Below are 19,279 nucleotides of genomic sequence, written 5' to 3'. Positions count from 1 at the left end.
ACGCCATCAGGAGCCTCCTCACACTCTGCCCTCCAGCCCTGGGTCACCCACTCTCTGAGATGCCGACCTGAGGGACAGGAACTGACAGCAACTTACCAGGACCTGATCTTTCCCGGGGACCTCAGTGTGGCTGCCCAGCTTCCGGAGCTGGGTGGGGGGGTGGGGAGGGCAGGTGGCCTGACACATTCACACAACAGGCTCTGCTGGCACATTTCCCACCATAGCTGCCACCTCCCACAGCCCAGGAGAAGGAAGCAGCACCCCTTGCTCAGCTGGGGAAACTGAGGATCAGAGATGGAGAAGGAATTGCCCGGGGACACTCAGCTGGCAGTGGCTGCGCCAGGTCTTCTCTGCCCCGACCCTTCCTGGTTCTGCTACCTCCCTCCCTCCCTGCGTTGCCCACCTCCTCCCTGCTCCTCAGTGTCCCGCCCAGGGCACCACAGCTTCATGATTTCAGAATTTTTCAGCTTCTCTGTGTCTGTGTCTGACCGCAGCGAATGAGGGACCTCCTGCAGCGCTCACCCCAGGCGGCCCACCCTGAGGCCAGGGCTCCGCTCCCTCTGCCCCGTTCCATGCCGGTGCCCAGCAGCCACACTCCCCCTGGACGCTTCTCCTGATTCACCTCCTCGTCCACCTCCCGCCCATGACTCCTTTCAGGGCACCAGTTCCCTATTTTGTGACCCCAGTTTCCTGACAAGATTCCCTGCCTCCTGTCCCTTCACCTCCACATCCAGTCCCCCAGGACCCCCGGTGTCCTTCCACATGTCCCATCTGTCCATGACCCTCCTCTGGCCTCAGGGCACAGGATGCCCCTGGGCAGCCACAGCCCCTGCTGACCCTTCCCACCCTCCTCCCCCTCCCTGCCATCGGTCCCCCAAGCTGGCTGAAGGCCTTGCCTTTCCCTCCCCACAGCTCCCTCTGGCCTCTGCTCCTCTGCACCCCAGCTTCTCTCTGCCTCCAGCCCCTGCCCCACGCCCAGTCCTCCTCTCCTCCCCCCAGACAGACCCCTCCTCTGAGGAGCTGCCCTGAAGGCCCAGCCTGGCTCAGCTGCCACGCTCAGGGTCCCAGCCCCCAGGACCGCCACCTCCCCCCACGTGGTCATGCTCTGCTGTGGTCCCTGTGCCTGTCTCACCCCCTCTGGGCTTTGAGCTCCATCAGGGGGTCCTGTGTGCTCGGCCCCCCCTCCCTGCATCTCCTGGGTCCTGAGAGGGGCCTGGTGTGGAACAGGAGGGCAGGGCCTGTGGGAGCAGGAGGGCTGGAGGGCCAGGGGGCCAGGGCTCAGGCCAGGCAGGCCCAGAGCTGGTGTCCTTCTGGGGGAGAACAAGGGCATTTCTCACTCTGAAGGGAAATGGTGGATTAAGGTGAGGCCTGGGCACTGTCCCAGGAGCAGGGCAGTGAGCTGGGGCCTGGTCTGGGGGAGGCAGTGGTTCCCAGGAGCAGTGAAGCGGGTGGACTGAGCTCTGGAGGGTGCAGGCGCCTTCCCGGAATCGCCCCACTTCCTGTAAGAGCCCCCCCAGCTGGCTGCTTTCCCTGCACACCAGACGCTGGGCCGGCCCCTTCAGGATCCTGTGTGGGTCTTGACACCGGGGCTATTGGGGGCAGCTGTCTGCGTCAGATGCTGAGAACCGAATGGGCGGCATCTGGCAGACACGTGCCTGGGAGGAAGGAGGAGCGAGAACAGAGGGGCTGGGGAGGCATGAACCGCCGCAGCAGCTGAGGCCCACAGGCCGGGACCCACTGCTCCCCAAGTCGCGGGTCCCCCATCAGCCCACACTCCAGCTCCTTCCCCAACTCAGGCGGGCACAGCCCAGACACCACACATCCTCCCACATGGCGCCCGACCCCACACGGTGCCAGACCCAGAGCGGGGCTCCCTCTGCCCGAACACCTCCCAGTCCTGCAGCAAAAGAGACTTAAACAACATACAGGTCTCCATGGAAACCTTAGAGACAGCGCTGGAGCTACCAGCAGGAACACAGCCCCAGGCCTTCATTTAATGCAGGGAGCTGCCCTCCCCTGCAGAGCCGGTTCTAGAATGTTCTGGGGACTTACCGATGCCATTGTTCACCAGGGCAGGGTCTGCTTTCTGCTCCTAGGGCAACAGGTTTTATACCCGAGTGGACACTTTTGCTTTCATTTTCCTTTTTATTCAGAAGGACTGAACACTAAATGGTTTAAAGGGACTCAGCATTTCTCAGGGGACAGGCCCCCGACTTCCCACCTCAAGGCCTGGAATGGCTGGGCCTGGGAGCCGCCCGGAAGCGGTGAGCGTCGCAGGGAAGCCTTCCCCCTGCCCTGCCCTGGACACGGGCTCCCACTGCAGGACGGGGCATGGGAGGCCCAGCGGTCAGCCCCAGGCCCGCGGGGGCCCTGATCTTGTACCCGCCCCACGAGGACAGGAGCCACGGGCAGCCTTCGGGGCTGGACCCACGGGGAGGCCTCAGCAGGCGGGAGCCTGGCCCTCGGGGAGCCCAGGGCTCAGTGGCCTCGGGGTGCATGTGGCGGGAGAAGCAGGGCTCCCCTGAGAGCGGCTCCCCAGCCTGGCGGTCGCTGTCCCTGGAACAGGAGGCGGAGGCGGGGCGCAGGCTCAGCCCAGCAGCTCCCGGGCACCAGGGCCCCGGCTTTCCCATCCTGTGGGTCCCGCGTCTGCTGAGATGGTGGCTGTGGTGGCAGCAGCCTCCAGGGCACGTTCTCACCGGCCCCGCCCACGGGCATCAGAGCTGCTGTCACTCCCTGGTCTCCTCTGAGCGGGAGACCCTCACCCACAGCCCCCTGCGGCCTGGCCCCGCCTTCCCTGTGCAGGGCTGCGCCCATTTCCATGGGAACCCGTCCTGGGCAGCGGGCAGGGGCTTCCCGGGGCTCAGCCAGGTCTGCGGAGGGGCCGGTGCTGCCCAATGAAGGGCAGGGCTGTGCGCGCCAGGAGATGAGCGACGGGTGCGTGTGCGTGTTCAATGCATGTGCGCGCGTGCGCGTGCGCGTGGGGTGGAGCGGGCAGGGGAGGTGGCTATTGGCCGGGCAGCCAGCACCTAAGCTGCGCTCCCCCCTCCCTCCCCCTGTGCACGCGGCTTTGCTGGAGCCACCGGGAGGCTGCCCAGCTCTCAGGCATCAGGGGGAGAGGGAGGGGGAGCAGCACTGCAGGCGGGAGGGAGGCAGCCAGAGCGGCACCTGGCAGAGCCCTTCCTTCCACCAGGAAGCTCTGTGTGCAGGGGCGCGGGAGGGCGCCGCCTCTCCCAGCCTGACCCCCATGACCCCCAGTACCCCCTCTCGGCTTCCCGTCCCAATCCTGGTAATCAGTGTTTTCTCTCTTTTCCTTCGTCATCTTTTTAGGAGTTTGTTGACATAAGCGATGTTTTCAAAGACCCAGCTTTTGTTTGTTCGATTTTCTCTGTTCTGTCTGTGTTTTCAGTTTCACTGGCTTCTGTGTTATTTCCTTCCTTGCACTTGCCTTGGTTTTCTCCTCCCCTTTCCTGTTTCTTGAGGGGGAGCTAATAGTAATTGGAGACTTCCTCTTCTCCCACGTGACCATCCACATTTCCCGTTCACTGCTCTTGTACCTGCATCGCATGGATTTTTATCTATGTATATTTATTTGTGTGTATTAACTTACCTCAATTTAACACTTTTTTTAGGGCTTCATTTTGACCCAGGAATTATTTAGAAACATGTTATTTTCTATGTTGTTTGTTTTCTACTTGTCCTATAATTTCTCTATTCCCTTCTCTTTCTACTTCTGCTTTTTATCTTAATTGAGTATTTTTTGTTTCCATTTACCCCAGTTATGGACTCATCAGGTTGGCCTCCTCTTCTGTGATCTTAGTGAGGGCTTAGGGCAGAGACTCTCCGCCTCAGCACCAATGACGTCCTGATCCAGATCAATCCTTGCTGGGTGCCTGTGCCTTGTAGGACATGTAGCCATGGGGCTCAGCTGCAACTCCTGTTACCTCAAGTAATGGGCATTTCTGGTTGTGAGGACACACTGAACAGCAAGACCTGGTGGATATACAAGAACAGCAACCACGGGAGAGTCAGGACCTTGGCCTGGAACTAGACCCAGGATGGCTTCTAGGCTCAGCAGCCGGAGTCTGCAGACGTTCACTGGAGTTCAAACCAAACCAAACCTTTGCCATAAAGAAACTCAATACATGCTCTTGCCAATCTAAAAACCAGCCTTATTACCCCTCTGCTCTTCACATCTTTCCTCTGCCTTGTTGCTTTCACCTTCCCCCACCCCATCCCCAGAACTCCTGCTTCCTCACCACTGGGCTTGGGGCAATCCCGAGGGCTCTGACCCCACATCCCCTCCTTTGGCCCCTCCTCCCCATATCAGCTCAGCTCTGTCCCTCCCACTGCCTGTCAGGTGCTCCTAGTTCAAATTCTTGAGAGAGAATCAGCTCACCAAATCCTAGTTCAGCCTACTGATTGGCTGCTGTTGGGTCAGGTGACCGACCATATTAGGCCAATCAGCTCTTTCCTGTTGGGTCCAGGTCACATGGTGGTTGCCTCACACATTCTGGTTTGGAGGTGTGGCGGGCCCCAGCCTGACCACCCTGCTGCCCAACCTTCCTGGGAGGGATCGGGGGAAGGAATGACCCCTTGTGGTGAGTCCCTTGAGGTCTGCTCCTGCTCTGTGGGCTTAGAACAGTGATGGCGAACCTTTTGAGCTCGGCGTGTCAGCGTTTTGAAAAACCCTAGCTTAACTCTGGTGCTTGGTCACATATAGACATTTTTTGATATTTGCAACCGTAGTAAAACAAAGACTTATATTTTTGGTCTTTATTTGATATATTTAAATGCCATTTAACAAAGAAAAATCAACCAAAAAAATGAGTTCGCGAGTCACCTCTGACACGCGTGTCATAGGTTCGCCATCACTGGCTTAGAAGGTGTTCAAAGTGGCCATTTCTCTAAAAGGGGCTTTTGTGGGTTCCTCAGCGACACTCTACTCGTGCTGGGAATGTTTCCTTTGTCAGCCCTGGTGTCAGGGACCATGTGTCTGTTGGAATCCTGGACAGGACTGTCAAGGAAAAGGAAACGGACTCTGTAAACCTAAGAAGAGAGTTTTATTGAAGACTTGTTGAGGGCTGGCCACGAAACAGTGCTCTGACTTGGGGGGAGGGACAGGGACTTATGTAGGCAGAAAAGTAAGTGAAGGTACGTTTGACACTAGAAGTTACGACTCGGGTACATAAGCTTCCATGGTTGTTTGACATCAAATGGAGGGATGCGCCTGACCGGTTTGGCTCAGTGGATAGAGCGTTGGCCTGCGGACTCAAGGGTCCTGGGTTCTATTCCGGTCAAGGGCATGTACCTTGGTTGCGGGCACATCTCCAGTGGGAGGTGTGCAGGAGGCAGCTGATCTATGTTTCTCTCTCATCGATGTTTCTAACTCTCTATCCCTCTCCCTTCCTCTCTGTGAAAGATCAATAAAATATATTTAGAAAAAAAAAAAAGAGACAAATGGAGGGATGCATAGAAAAGATGAGGTTGAGTCGCTGCTGAACTTCCTGCTGTGGAAACTATCCAATTGCTTTGAGACTCTTGAGATGACTCTTTGATCGGGATGGAGAGAGGACAGACACTCTCTCTGGTAATCAGTGTCCCTTAGTGGGGAAGCATTGCAGGGTCTGTGTGTGACTAGCCCTGCGGTTAGTAAAGAATCTTAGTTAGTAAGGCTCCTGGTTCTTCCCTGGTTGCTGATGAAACAGAGGAGCTCAGGCATCCTTTCCCTTCCTCAGGACTTACAGGTGGCTCCGTGCCAGCTTTCTCCTGCTGGGCACACATCTGGGGATGGAACCAGCAACCTGGGTATGTGCCCTAACTGGGAATCTAACTGTCAACTTTTTGTGCACAGGACAACATTCAACCAACTGAGCCACACCGACCTGGCTCAACTCCCTCCATTTTAAGTGACTCTCTTAGCATGTTTATTCCATTTTATTCTCTCCATTCTCAAAACACAAGAAAGCAAAAAAGTAACACCCAGTTCAATTAAAAATTAAATTAACAAATTACATAAAATACTGGAATGTGTAGAATTAACCAAAAAGATGGAAGAACCAATTCCAGATATATTGGTAATCACCATAGATGTAAATGGGTTAAACTTGCCAAGTAAAACACAGACATTAGGCTTGGCCAGGTGGCTCAGTGGTTAGAGTGTTGTCCTGACGTGCCAAGGTTTCGGGTTTGACCCCTGGTCAAATCACATACAAGAATCAACCAATGAACCAATCAATTAAGTGGAACAATACATTGATGTTTCTCTGGTTCCTTTCCTCTCTCTCTGATGTATAAAGTGGTAGAACTGCCATTTTCTAGAGCATTTTTTCAATCTGATGAGATTTTGCTTCTCAGCAATTGTTATCAGTTTGGATGAAATAAACTCATAAAATTCTTACAAGTTTGAATTTTTCTTGCATTGACACACTGTACAGAGAAACCTCTAGGCCCAAATGGCATGGCTTGTGCTAAAATCCCATGATACCGACCCTAGATTTAATACCTGATTTGATTGTGGTCTCAACCTCTTCTGGAAATTCAATCATAATCAACCAATTTGGAATTTTCTGGTCGGGCACCGGTAAAGCAATCTGTCCTGTAGGCTCATTCCCCATCCTCCTCCCCATAGAAAGAAGAGGCAACCTGCATGACAAAAAGCCTTGCTGTTCCCTTTCCCCCAAACCCAGGTCCTGATCTAAAAAATAATCCTTTCTTTTCTTTTGTGAAGAGCTCTCTTGCCCTACCCTTTTACCTATAAAACACCTTTCATTTTGTACAACCCCTCAGAGTGCTGTGGACGAAAGGGGCCACATGCTAACCTGACAAGCTCAGGGGTGGCCTGCATGGCAGTCTGGCAAACTCAGAGACCTAAAGTAACCACAAAGGATGGTCTGAAATTAAACTTTAACTAAAATCAGTTATGGTGGGTAGTCACCTCCTAGGCTGGTATCTTTACTGATAAGGTCAACCTTTACCTAAACTGAGCCTATCTGTCTTTCTGCATCTCTGCTAACATATCTTTGAAATGTCTGGGTAACTTGTAACTTCCCTTTTTCTGGACCCCTCAGGGCACAACCTAATGTGCCTGAGTGCCAGGACAGATACCATGGATTCCTTCATTGTTGTTGTTATCATGTTCATTGTTGACTGTTAACTATCCTGCACCCACCTAAGTATGTGCCTATCTTTTACTTTTTATCCAATCCCAGAGGTTCCCCACTTTGCTTTCTCCCATCTTCCTAATCTATCACCAGTGGATTTCTTGTAACCTTCCCATGTCCCCTCCTTTGATTGCAATGTATAAAAATAGATAAAACATGCTCATTCTTTGGAGCATTATCCCAGTCCATTGAGATTCTGCTTCCCAGCAATTGTCGACAGTTGGGCTCAAATAAACTCACAAAAATTCTTTACAGGTTTGAACGTTTTTATGTTAACATTGCCCTTGCACTTGCTGGACGAGATGTTATGCCATTCATTAATTCCTTAATAAAGCCAAGTAGATCTTCAAATTTACTAGGTTGAATTTTGTTTTTTAATAAATGCAAGGGGCACTGTGTTAGGGTACTCCAGAGCTGCTTGCATTGGAGGGGTTCCCCCACACACACCCCACCCTGGATAGTGTCACGCTTTTGAGAAAGAATTCAGGGGAGTGACAAAAAGCAGTGTTGAAGCAAAGCAAGAACATTTATTAAAAATACACTTGGAATAAAGCACAAGTTGGCAACTCAGCTAGTCTCAGCACCCCAGCTGGTGGGGTTTCAAGGGTTTTATATTTTCCCTTCTTATAGGTTTCAAGATTCCCCTGCTGGAGATCTTGGGCAAGAGACTAGATTTCCAGGTCCCCCTTTTACATTGTTGTGGCTTTCCCCCAAATTTATGAGAACATTTGGCAATTTTATCTGGCAAGTCCCAAGATTGCTGACTTCTTCATTCAGTGGGTGAGAAAAATGCCCTCTTTCCCTACCCCTTCTTCTCCTCCTGCCCTAGGAGCCATCTATCCTGCCTAACAATACCATACAACCCAACAACTTTGGGTTGTGACCCTTTAGTCCAGCGGTTCTCAACTTGTGGGTCGTGACCCCTTTGGGGGTCAAACGACCCTTTCACAAGGGTCGCCTAAGACAATTGGAAAACACATATATAACTACATATTGTTTACAGTAGCAAAATTACAGTTATAAAGTAGCAACAAAAATAATTTTATGGTTGGGGGTCACCACAACATGAGGAACTGTATTAAAGGGTTGCGGCATTAGGAAGGTTGAGAACCACTGCTTTAGTCAGTGATAAGTTCAATTTAGTCGGTCACAGTCAGTATGTTAGAAAAAATAAAGAACAGTATTTATCAGAGTGTATTTCAACTAGATTTTGGTAAGACTTTTATTAATATGCCTGAAGTCTCTATGTATCCTGGTGCCTTATAAAATGAATTTCTTACTGTGGATCTTGGTTAAAAAGGTGGAACAGCCTCTGCTTAGAGAAGACTCCAGGTGCACTAGGAGGCCTGTGTGAGGACGCTCATGGCAACTTTGTCTGTAATGCAACCCCCTGGGAACACCCCAATGTGCACTGACAGGAGAGGATGATTAAACTGTGCTACAGTCCACATGATGGGAATGAACACGAATCCACAAGGAAGCTAATATTGGGCAAACATCATCAAGGTGTGCAATGTGAGACGCTTGATTCTGATTTTACCACATTCAAAACATGCAAACGAAATATGTATATGTTGTTTAAGGGACACATTTATACGCAGGAAATATTATCTAAGAGCAAGACAATCATAGGCACAAAATTCAGGAAATTGGCTACAACTCGCACATGCCACACAATGCGGATGCGAAGGGCCCTCCCCACTCCACCCACCCCTTTGCCCGGGATGTTACAGCCACAGGGGGTGTCAGTGAGAGAATCTTATTTGGGGCTTTGGATGGGGTAGGTCGCTGGTGCCAAAAAATGGGCCTCTCCACACCCAGGCAGTGGTGGATTTGGGTTTCCATTTGGTCTGGGATGTGTTTCTGAACTGGGGGAAGGGGGAGGGGGAGAGGGAGGGTGAGGAGCGAACGGGCGCCCTGTTCCCAGTGTGGGGCATGCGCCTCTGATGACAGGTTTTGTCTGGTTCCATCTGCTGAGAGGTTGCTGGGATTGTTGGTGTGTTCTGGTCATGGTCAGTCCCGGTGTTCGGGTCTCCTTGGAGCTCCTCCCTCCTTCTGTCTCTCCATCCCTCCTCGCCCCACACCCCCCTGACCCTGCTGCTCCTCTCTCCTCTTCTCTGGGCCCTGAGACTTGGTGACTTATGACCGTGGCGCTGACTGTGGCCGCCACCGAATCCTTCTGACTCTGCATGTGGACTTCGATTTCTCTCTGGCTGGTTTCCAGGCCTATGTGTCTACCTGGCCTGTACCTTGGCCCGTCTGTAAACAAAGAGCAGATTTTGTGTGACCTTTGATTTGCATTTTTATTTTAAAAAAGTTATGTATTTATTAATAGCATATGGTAATACATGCTAAACCTAAATGTGAAGAGCATGACCCTCCTCTCACTGAGTCATTACCTCGCAGGTCACCTGGACACATGTCTCACAGAGGAGCACAGCCCGCAATGTGTGGCTTTAAATATACGTATTTGTCTTCCAGGAAAGGGTCAGAGGGAAAACAAAACTCTTGATCACAGAAGGCTGGCCCCGAGGCAGCAGCACACAGACACACCTGCACAGGGGGATGGCTCCGGTAAGTCCCCAGAAAGCTTTTAACTCAAACACCGCAATCCTGTTAGTGGTGATGATGTGGGTCTCCTTGCTGGGCTGCAGCGCTGGCACCGAGGGGCACGGGGCCTGCCGAGGCCTGAGGGTCCGCTACCCAGGGTGGGAGGGCTCCCCAGAACTTCCTGAGGAGGCAGGAATGGTGGGTTCAGGGCGGGCAGCCTCTGCCCACTGCCCAGTCCCACCTCCTCAGTCACACTGTCCTGCTTGGCTGGGAGGAGCTGGTGAGGGAGGGACAGGAGAATGGCTCCCAGCGGTGTGGGGTGGAGGCAGGAGCTGAAAGAAGGGTTCTTTTTTTTTTTTTTTTTTTTTGCGTCTGTCTGATATTTCTATACCCTTGCTCCGGATGCAGCAGGGCAAGGCCTCAAACCGTTCCAAAATGTTCTAGCAAGCACTGAAAGAAGGGTTCTTGTCCACCCTCGTCTCCAAACTGCTCACCTGTTCCCTCTGCTTTTCTTTCCATCCCTCTCTTCCCCTTCCATGTGTTGCTGCTTCCTTCTGGCTCCATAACAGTCACATTTCCGAATGCTCGCTGCATCCCAACACCATGCAAAAGGCTGTTATTTAATCTCTGCTACAAATATGTGAGCACATCTTCCTTGTTAGCCTCCCCCCAAAACCCAAATGGAAACCTAACATTGAGGCTAAAGTCCCCTGCACCCCCCCTTCTCATCCCCCCCACCCACCCCCGGGCACACAGGCCCTCCTCTGTCCTGCCAGGGGTTTTCTAGTCCTTTGCATATAGAAGTGTAGCCACCTTTTAAGTGTTGTTTTGTGGCTTTGGGTTTTGCTGTCATTCTTAACTTGGTTGTCTGAGAACAGTTCTCTTAGGAAATGCTTGAATCTTTTCATTTACCAGTTTTTGAAATTATATGGTGATCCTTTTGCAACCTCCAAAGGTGACTAACACATATTAAAAGTGTCATTATGAACACATTGATATCATTATTCACATATCTAATATGTGTCTTTTTGATGCTCAAATTGTTCCATCTTTGGTCAAGTTGATGCCTGATGCTTGTAATCAAGAGCTTTTCTCTCACCCTAACCGGTTTGGCACAATGGATAGAGCGTTAGCCTCGGACTCAAGGGTCCCGGGTTCGATTCCAGTCAAGGGCATGTACCTTGGTTGCGGGCACATCCCCAGTAGGGAGTGTGCAGGAGGCAGCTGATCGATGTTTGTCTCTCATCGATGTTTCTAACTCCCTATCCCTCTCCCTTCATCTCTGTAAAAAATCAATAAAATATATATATACATATTTTTTAAAAAGAGCTCTTCTCTCAACCATGTCTCCTCAGCAGACTTCTGGTTGGCAGCCATCCTCTCTTCACCCAGCAACAGACACCCACCCTGGTCACAGAGGTCTGGCACCTGTGACCCCGCTTGGCTGAGTCAGGGGAGGAGAGGTGCTGGCTGGCCTGGAGCGATCCTAAAATAGAACCTGTGTGATACGGGTGTCTCTCGCATACCCATTGGGATGAGGGCAACATTCTCCCTGTTCATAAAAACTCCAGAAGGGCACTGCCCTGCCACCAACTCCAGTCACACCCTGGGTCCCCAGCTGGGTCTTGGCCTGGCGCCCAGACTTCAGCGGCCCCCGCCCGCCTGGGATGCTCTGGGATTTTAAGGGTGCAGCGTTGGTAACATGCAGACTAGGTGTGATCTTTCTCTCTATTCACTGGGTATGGATCTTTGCATGTTACCTAACCTTCCTGAGATTCAGTCTTCTCATCTGTCAAATGGGGTCATGACAGTTTGTGGTCAAAGGAGTGATGGATCTCAAATGTGGGCAGGATGAGCACCGTGTCTGCCTGTGCAAGTCGGGGCTCCATCACTCAGAATCACTCAGGCCCGGCGCAAGGTGGGCGGCTCTTTATGGGGCATTTGAGACTTCCTGGGAGTCATATACTCACTGACACCAACATGCTCTGGCATAACATGTGCCCATGCCCATGTCTGCACACCTCTCGGCCACACCCTCGTGCTGCACACCTGTCCACACCTCCCCTCCGGACACCCTGTCCATCTCTTCTTTGTCCTCCAAGGAGCTCACTTCCAGCTCAGCAGCCCCAGTAAAGGAGGGACTTTCCATCTGTGCGAGGAGAGCTCCCTCTTCCGTTTCCTGCAGGAGATGATCAGAGAGAGCTTGCAGGCTGAGCTGGGGTTCCTTACAGGTCAGGTTCTAGAATGTTCCCTGTGAGGACTAACCTCAGCCTGTCTCTGGTTTTTCAGTCACAGGCCAAACCGAAACCTGGAGACCTGATTGAGATTTTCCACATACTAGGGATCGCGCACTGGGCCGTCTACGTGGGGGATGGCTACGTGGTGCACCTGGGTCCTCCAGGTGAGTCTGGTTCTCCGCTGAAGCTCAGGGCAGAGGTGGGAGTGTCAGCGGCTGCGCACTCGTGCCCTGTTGGGCTCCCCCTGGCCATTGGCTGCATGAGGTTCCCTGGTAGGTCTGCAGCCGCTCCTCTTCCTCAGCAGCGAGTTCGTGGAGGACTGTTGGCCTTTATTCCAGGTGATACTGGGGCTCACTTCCAGCCAACCCACTGTCCCAGGGAAGCACCCCGTTGTGTGTGCTCCATGTTCTGGGGGCAGATGAGGAGGACACAGCGTACAGCCGGCTCAGAGGCATGGAAGGAGCGTGGCCTCCCACTTAGCAGACCCGTTTGGGGTCCTGGGGCCTCCGCTCATCGAGCTGGTGCTTGCCCGTGTGACTTGCCCCCTAAGCTCAGCTGCACCCTCTGTAGAGCAATGAGAACCCACCTCCCGGTCGTGCAGGGTGGGATGCAGGACAGCATGGGGCGCCCAGGCGGGGCCTGGTGGGTGCTGGGCCAACCTCCCTTCCCTCCCAGAGCATCGTGGCATTAAAGCAAAGGCCGAAAGCCTGGGAACCACCAACAGCAGGGAACGGGCCAAATAAAATCGGTGCCTGAATTTCATGGCGGACGGTGCCACCGTTACAAGCAGCTGTACAGCAGGTGTGGGCACACACATGTGAATTTGAAAGCCAAATGCAGGCTTTAAAAAATTAGGCTTATGGAGGAATAACTTACTGCTTTATGTTTTTGTTAATCCTCATCTGAGGATATTTTTTTTCATTGATTTTTAGAGAAGGAAGAGAGAGAGGGAGAGAAACATTCAATTTGAGATATTTCTCTCTCTCCCCTGCTCTGTGAACAGCACGATGCTCCAACCAACTGAGCCACATTGGCCAGGGTCAAATGCCCTTTTAAAAAGAACATAAGAACTGGTGAACTAAAGTGTACACACACACACACACACACACACACACACACACACACACACAGCCAGTGAATGTAGAAGCTGGTCATTGGATGAACTGGCTGTTCAGAGATTGACGTCATACCAACAGGCTTTCTGTGAGCCCAGCTCCATCCGGCAGGTCCACTGGCCCCTCCCTGAGGGCTCCAGAGCCCATCACTCTGCCTTCTCCTGTCAGCTTTCCCAGAAGCCTGGGTGAGGCAGGAGGTGGGCGTCCTGTTAGGGCAAATCCGAGAATTCAGAGCTGGGAGAGTGTGGCCACCACCTGACCCAGGCCCTTCCATCTGTAGTGATGACAGCCCCTGAGAGGAGAAGGGACTGGCCTGAGGCCACGCGGTGGGTGGGGCTCTGGGTTTGCAGGTCAGGCCAGGGCTTGCCCAGCAGCCTCCTTTCCTACTATTGGAAACATGTCACCCTGGCCGCTGAGGGCCCACCCCGCTCTGGCTGGGCTGCACCTGGGGTCTGTGCCCCGTACCCTCTGCCCCTCCTGCGTCTTTCAGGGACGTCTGCACCCACAGGGGCCTTTAGAAGAATCCACATCCTCGGCTTTAGAAATGAGGGAGCCAGAGTCCAGGGGCAGCTGTGACTTCTCCAAGGGCACCCAGGCGGGGGTCGGCCTGTGTTTGAGGTTGAAGCCAGGCAGGGGCCGGCCTTTCCTCAGCTCATCCTCACTGATGATGCCCAGGGCAGTGGGGCTGCCTGCTTGCCCGCTCTCAGCCCCGACCATCAGCCTCTTTCCTCTTTGGGAACCACAGGTGAAATTGCGGGAATTACGTTGGCCAAACTCATGGTCTCCGGGTCCGAGGGGGCCATAGTGAAGAAGGAGCTGCTGTCCAAAGTGGCCGGGAAACGCAAGTACCGTGTCAATAACAAGCATGACCGGAAGTACTCCCCGCTGCCTCCCAGCGAAATCGTGGGGCAGGCGGAGGAGCTGGTGGGGCAGGAGATTTTCTACAAGCTGACCAGCGACAACTGTGAGCACTTCGTGAACGAGCTGCGCTACGGAGTCCACCGCTGCGACCAGGTGCGTCCTCAGCCCGTGTCCCTGTCCCCAGGAACCAGACCATTCCCTCCGCTGACAGTGGCTGGGCATCGTGTGGGCGGCCGGGTGAAGGCAGAGACATAAATGAGACAAAATAGCAGGGACAGAATCCCTGCCCTTGAGGTAGTGATGAGATTGGGGAGAAGTGCCAGTCGCTGTGCAGACCAGTGAGGTTAGGGGGTGATGTCGCAGCCATGACAGTCACCCCTGGCCCCTCCCATAGCTCCAGAGGAGGGTTGTTTTATCCCCACTTCACAGATGGGGAAACTGAGGCTCACGGTGCTTTACTAGCTCACCCAACTCATTCCACCACTAGGCATTGAGTCTCTAGCACCTGACAGCCACGTGCAGAGGTGGGATTTGAACCCAGGTGGCTGATCCAGGAGGGCATCACAGAAGAGGTGACGCCTGAGCTGAATCTGATTTGTTTTGATTAAATTGAAGCTGGAAAATGAGCTGGAGATGACCAGGGAGTAGGGGTGACAAGGACTGCAGGCCGAGGGAGGAGGAAAAGTGGGAGCCAGGAGGAGGAAGAGCCAGACAGATGTTTTCTGCGACAGGCTAGGGGGGACACCTTTCTGGCTCTTTCCCACGTGGGCTCTGTCTCTCCACTCGACTCCACAGCTTTGTAGCAGAAACGCAGTCATGGACAATCCCTAATGGAGTGGGTGAGGCCGTTCCTAAAAGAGTTTTTTTATGAAAACTGTGGTGGGTGTTAGAATTGCTGAAGGAGGAATGCATGAGGCCAAAAGGGGTAAAGAATTATGAATTTATTTTTTATTTTATTTTTTTTAACATAGTTTATAGATTTTTTCACAGAGAGGAAGGGAGAGGGATAGAGAGTTAGAAACATCGATGAGCGAGAAACATCAGCTGCCTCCTGCACACCCCCTACTGGGGATGTGCCGGCAACTAAGGTAAATGCCCTTGACCGGAATTGAACATTGAACCCTTCAGTCCTCAGGCTGACGCTCTATCCACTGAGGCAAACTGGTCAGGGCAAGAATTATGAATTTATTAGTTCACCTGGCGACCAGATTGTCTGAGCCCCAAAATGGGGCCAACACCTAGGGATGGGGGGTCAGAGGTTTTAAGGGACTCCAGGCGGGCGTTTTCTGGGCGGAGATTTCTCTAGGCGGGTCCTGAGGGGGAAAAATAATGGTCTTAGCAAATGGAATGTGGTCTAAGCAAAAGGGAATTCGGTTGTGAAGGGGCCTAAAGGTCAGTGGCCAGGGGAGGGGATATCGATTCAATCATTTGATCAGACCTAGCAGTGGGCTTGATTGGGCCCCTGTGCGATAGTTTGCTGACTCCTGCTCTCTGATAATTTGAATCTTAAATTGATTGTTTCTTCTAGGCTTCTTGAGTCAAGATTGGTATATTTTCTCATGGCCTGTGTAAGGTGAGAGAGGAAGATTGCCGGATTTTCATGACTTTCCTGGGTTACCTCTGCTAATCCTAATATATAAAATCCCAGGGTCTGTAATGACCAAAGGCTCAAACGAATGCCAGGCTGTGCGTGCAGCAGGCTCCAGTGGGCGGGGACTGGCGAGCAGGCTGAACTGCTGACCTCTTGGGAGAGAGAGAAGCGGGGCTGATCAGTAGCTACCATGGCTGCTCGCCAGCAGCAGCGCCTCTCTTTCCGAGAGATCAGCACTTCAGCCCACTCACCAGCAGTCTGGGGTGGCTGTTGATCAGCCCTGCCTCTCTGATCAGGCCCAAAGATAGCCCAGAGACGCTGACTGGCATAGAAACCGACCAATCAGAATGAAATCTGGGTGAACTGCGAGGAGCCAATGGCTGCCTAGGAGGCGGAGGTTCTGATGCTGACTGGCATAGAAACCAACCAATCAGAACCTAATCTGGGTGAATTGCGAAGGCAGAACCTAAGGTGGAGGCTGAGGAGGGGTTTTAAGGTAACAGCTGTTTGGTGTAAAGTGTAAGAATTTTAATGACTGGTTTGGGGGTATAATGCATATGGCTGGCTATCAGTCCAGATAAAGGGATTATGTATTTTTGTCTGCCAAGAGCATCTCCTCCTGCTGAAAAAGGCTCCCCGCTCCAATTTAAGCAATCCTATCCTGTATAACCTATCACAATATATAAAAAGCCAGGTGCCGCCACAACCGAAATGACCAGATGGATGACCAAACAGCAGGCTAGGGGGCTGAGGGAGTTTGAGCTGTGGGCCCCCGGCCGCCTATGGCACGGTGGCAGGAGGAGGGAACTGTAGGCCCAAATGACCAAAGGAGAAGTCTGGCTCTCACAGCTGGCAGGGCAGGGCTGCAGAGGCTGACGAGCCTCACGGGGGTGGGGGGGTGGGGAGTGGGGGGGGAGTAGGGAGGGGAGGGTTGCAGGGGAAGGGGCTGTGAGCATGGAGCTTCCCGGGGTGGCTGAGGCAGAGGAGCATCATGGGGTGGGGGCTGTGAGCATGGAGCTTCCCGGGGTGGCTGAGGTGGAAGAACATCACGGGGTAAGGGCAGCGAGCGTGGAGCTTTGTGGGGTGGCTGAGGCAGAGCAGCATTGTGGGGCAGGGGCGGCAAGCATGGAGTGTGGTGGGGCGGGGGCTATGAGCATGGAGCTTCATGGGGCTGCTGAGGCAGAAGAGCATCGTGGGGCGTGGGCAGCAGAGGCCGAGGAGCCTCGCAGAGCAGGGGCTGTGAGCATGGAGGTTCACGAGGCAGGGGCCATGGAGGTGGAGGAGTGATGCTGGGCGGTGGACATGGCCCTGATTCCAGCTAGGCCTAGGGATCCTAACTGCGCACAATTGAACGTGCACTGGACTTCTAGTCTATGCTAATAAAAGGGCAATGTGCTAATTAGACCGAGTCGACTGGCCATCTTCTGGATGTCCAAATTCCTTCCAGACAAAGCCATGGTGGTGAGGGCCAGGGCAGAGGAAGTTAGGGGTGATCAGGCTAACGGGAAGGGCAGTTGGGGGTGAAATCAGGCCAGCAGGGGAGGGCAGTTAGGGTTGATCAGGCTAACAGGAAGGGCAGTTGGGGGTGAAATCAGGCCAGCAGGGGAGGGCAGTTAGGGGTGAGATCAGGCTGGCAGGGGAGGGCAGTTAGGGGTGATCAGGCCTGCAGGCAGAGGGGTTAGGGGCATTCAGGCAGGCAGGCAGAGGCAGTTAGGGGCAATCAGGCAGGCAGGCAAGTGAGTGGTTAGGAGCCAGTGGTCCCAGATTGTGAGAGGGATGTCCAACTGCCAGTTTAGGTGGGATCAGGACTAAACCGGCAGTCAGACATCCCCCAAGAGGTCCCTGATTGAAGAAGGTATAGGCTGAGCTGAGGAACACCTGCCCCCTCCCGTGCAGGAATTTTGTGCACTGGGCCACTAGTTTCTTATAATTAACTGCTTTGTGGGCTGCATTTCTCAATCCTTCTAGGCAGAGAACAGTGTGGTCTTGAGACCTGAGACCTGCCTGCCCTTCCTGATAGGTTTACAGTGGGTCCCTGTCAGGGACAGCACCCGCTCCAGCTCAGGGGGCAGGGGGCTGCTGGTGGAGGGTATCTGTGTGACCCTGGGCATGAAGCCAGATTTGGCGCCAGCAATTTCCCCAAGGGAACCTTTAAGGCTAGTGCCAGAGTGGGGGAGGAAGAGAGTGAAACCTGCTCGGAGCAGGTGTGAGATGGGGAGGTGGCGGTGGGATCTGCTGGGTAGGGTGGTGGGCTCTCAGGCTGCTGAGATGGAGGAGCCCTAAGCTAGGGGACCGGGGGATGGTCAGCGAGATCAAAAGTGGTGAAGGAGCAGGAGGATCTGAGATCCTCTGGGGGCTCAGAGTGAAGAAGGAAAATCGTGAGGGAGAGCAGCTGTGACAGAGAGAAGGCTGTGTCCCTGAGTGTAAGAAGCCTGGGCATACAGGACCTCAGGCCACTTGCCCTGCTGTCCTTATCCATCACAATGCAGAGTCAGGAGGGCCCGGCCTCTGCCTCCACTCCCGTGGCTTCCATCCGTCCAGCTGGCTGACACCCGGCCCAACCGCACTGATGCTCACCGGCCCTTTGCAAATTCTCATTTCTCAGACTCCTGAGCCCCGCTGTCCCCCTCCGTTGTGCACCCTTTAAAACACCCGTCACCTCTGTGCCAGTCAGAGTGGAGCTCAGGAAAGCCTGTTTATCGCCGACACGTGGGAGCGTCTGAGTTCTCTGAATGGAGTGGGCGGTGCGGGCTTTCCTTCCCCAGCCGCTCACGTGGCGCCAAGTCACGGTCTTCCACAGAAACCTGCTCTGTGCTCTGTTTTGAGCATTTTTCCTTCCGGCGGAGGAGGCTTAGGTGGGCTTGTTAGGACACCAGGCGTCCTGGTCCCGGTCACTGGGCGTGGGGTGGCTTTGGGGAGTTCTTTCCCCTGTCCCCCCTCAGTCTTCTCCTCTGTACAGTGGGCATCTAACACGGGTGTCAGTAGGGTTTGGGGCAGATGGAGACAATTGAGAGCCTGGGAAGCCCCGCCCAGTGTTGACGCCTGGAAAGCAGCCGCTCTTGGGGTCTTTGCCCGCTTCCCCAGCACAGCGGTGTGGGCAGGGGTGGCTCCCACGGCGCTGCCGAGTACACGACTCTCAGGGACCATCCTGACGTCTCCACCTGCTGTCCGAGTATCTGCTTCCTTGTCCAGAACCCTCCCGGGTCAGCGCAGAAGCAGGTGATCTCGCTCCATGTGCCGCTGCCCAGTCACGACGTGGGATCAGCAGCTCCTCCCCCAGCGCCCACGCTGTGCCTGGGCCGGGCTCAGCTCCTGGGCCGCCCAGAACCATCCCAGCCCATCCCTGGGCGTGAGAGCTCACAGGGGGGGTTTCCCCAACTCTGCACTGGCTTCAGGCTCCCAGGGGCCAGCCCTCACCTAGACCGTCCGGGCACTGCCTGTGTCCTTCCCACGACACCCCCTGTGGCTTTCTGAGCCTTCAGCACCCACAGGGCTGCTGTCTCCCTCACACCCACAGCTCCTTCCCCCTCCCATTCTCTCCCCGCCTCTTCTCCACTCTCCTGGTGGCCTGTTGCCCTGCAAACACCCGCTCCTTCTGTGGTTCCGTTGGAGGGGGACACAGGTCTCTCCTGAGTGAAGATTCTTGGTGGGTGTGTCTGTGGCCAGGCCCCTGACGTGGAGTGTGACGCCCGTCTCTTGTGCTGCAGGTCACCGAAGCACTCCTTGCCGCCTTGAGGGTAGTCGGCCTGATTACACTTGGCATGG

At 53.9% G+C, this 19,279-nt stretch overlaps 3 protein-coding genes across 3 annotated transcripts in view; 2 read left to right on the top strand and 1 right to left on the bottom strand.

Moving 5' to 3' along the window:
* Window positions 1-19,279, bottom strand: part of LOC132241499 (uncharacterized) — a 234,586-nt gene that overhangs the window by 65,659 nt on the left and 149,648 nt on the right. The window lies entirely within an intron of this gene.
* Window positions 1-19,279, top strand: part of LOC132241514 (phospholipase A and acyltransferase 2-like) — a 192,762-nt gene that overhangs the window by 118,899 nt on the left and 54,584 nt on the right. The gene's annotated exons all lie outside the window — the stretch shown is intronic.
* The window catches only part of LOC132241508 (phospholipase A and acyltransferase 3-like), a 189,458-nt gene continuing 179,677 nt past the window's right edge, over window positions 9,499-19,279 (top strand). Inside the window, exon 1 of the mRNA XM_059710340.1 lies at window positions 9,499-9,734. Within this exon, the coding sequence (XP_059566323.1) occupies window positions 9,726-9,734 (9 nt within the window). The 5' untranslated portion in view covers window positions 9,499-9,725. The remainder of the gene's footprint in view (window positions 9,735-19,279) is intronic.

The sequence above is a fragment of the Myotis daubentonii genome, chromosome 9 (assembly GCF_963259705.1).
Source record: "Myotis daubentonii chromosome 9, mMyoDau2.1, whole genome shotgun sequence".
Classification (NCBI taxonomy): domain Eukaryota; kingdom Metazoa; phylum Chordata; class Mammalia; order Chiroptera; family Vespertilionidae; genus Myotis; species Myotis daubentonii.
Note: the sequence above shows the minus strand (reverse complement) of the source record. Positions and strands in the feature narration are given on the sequence as shown.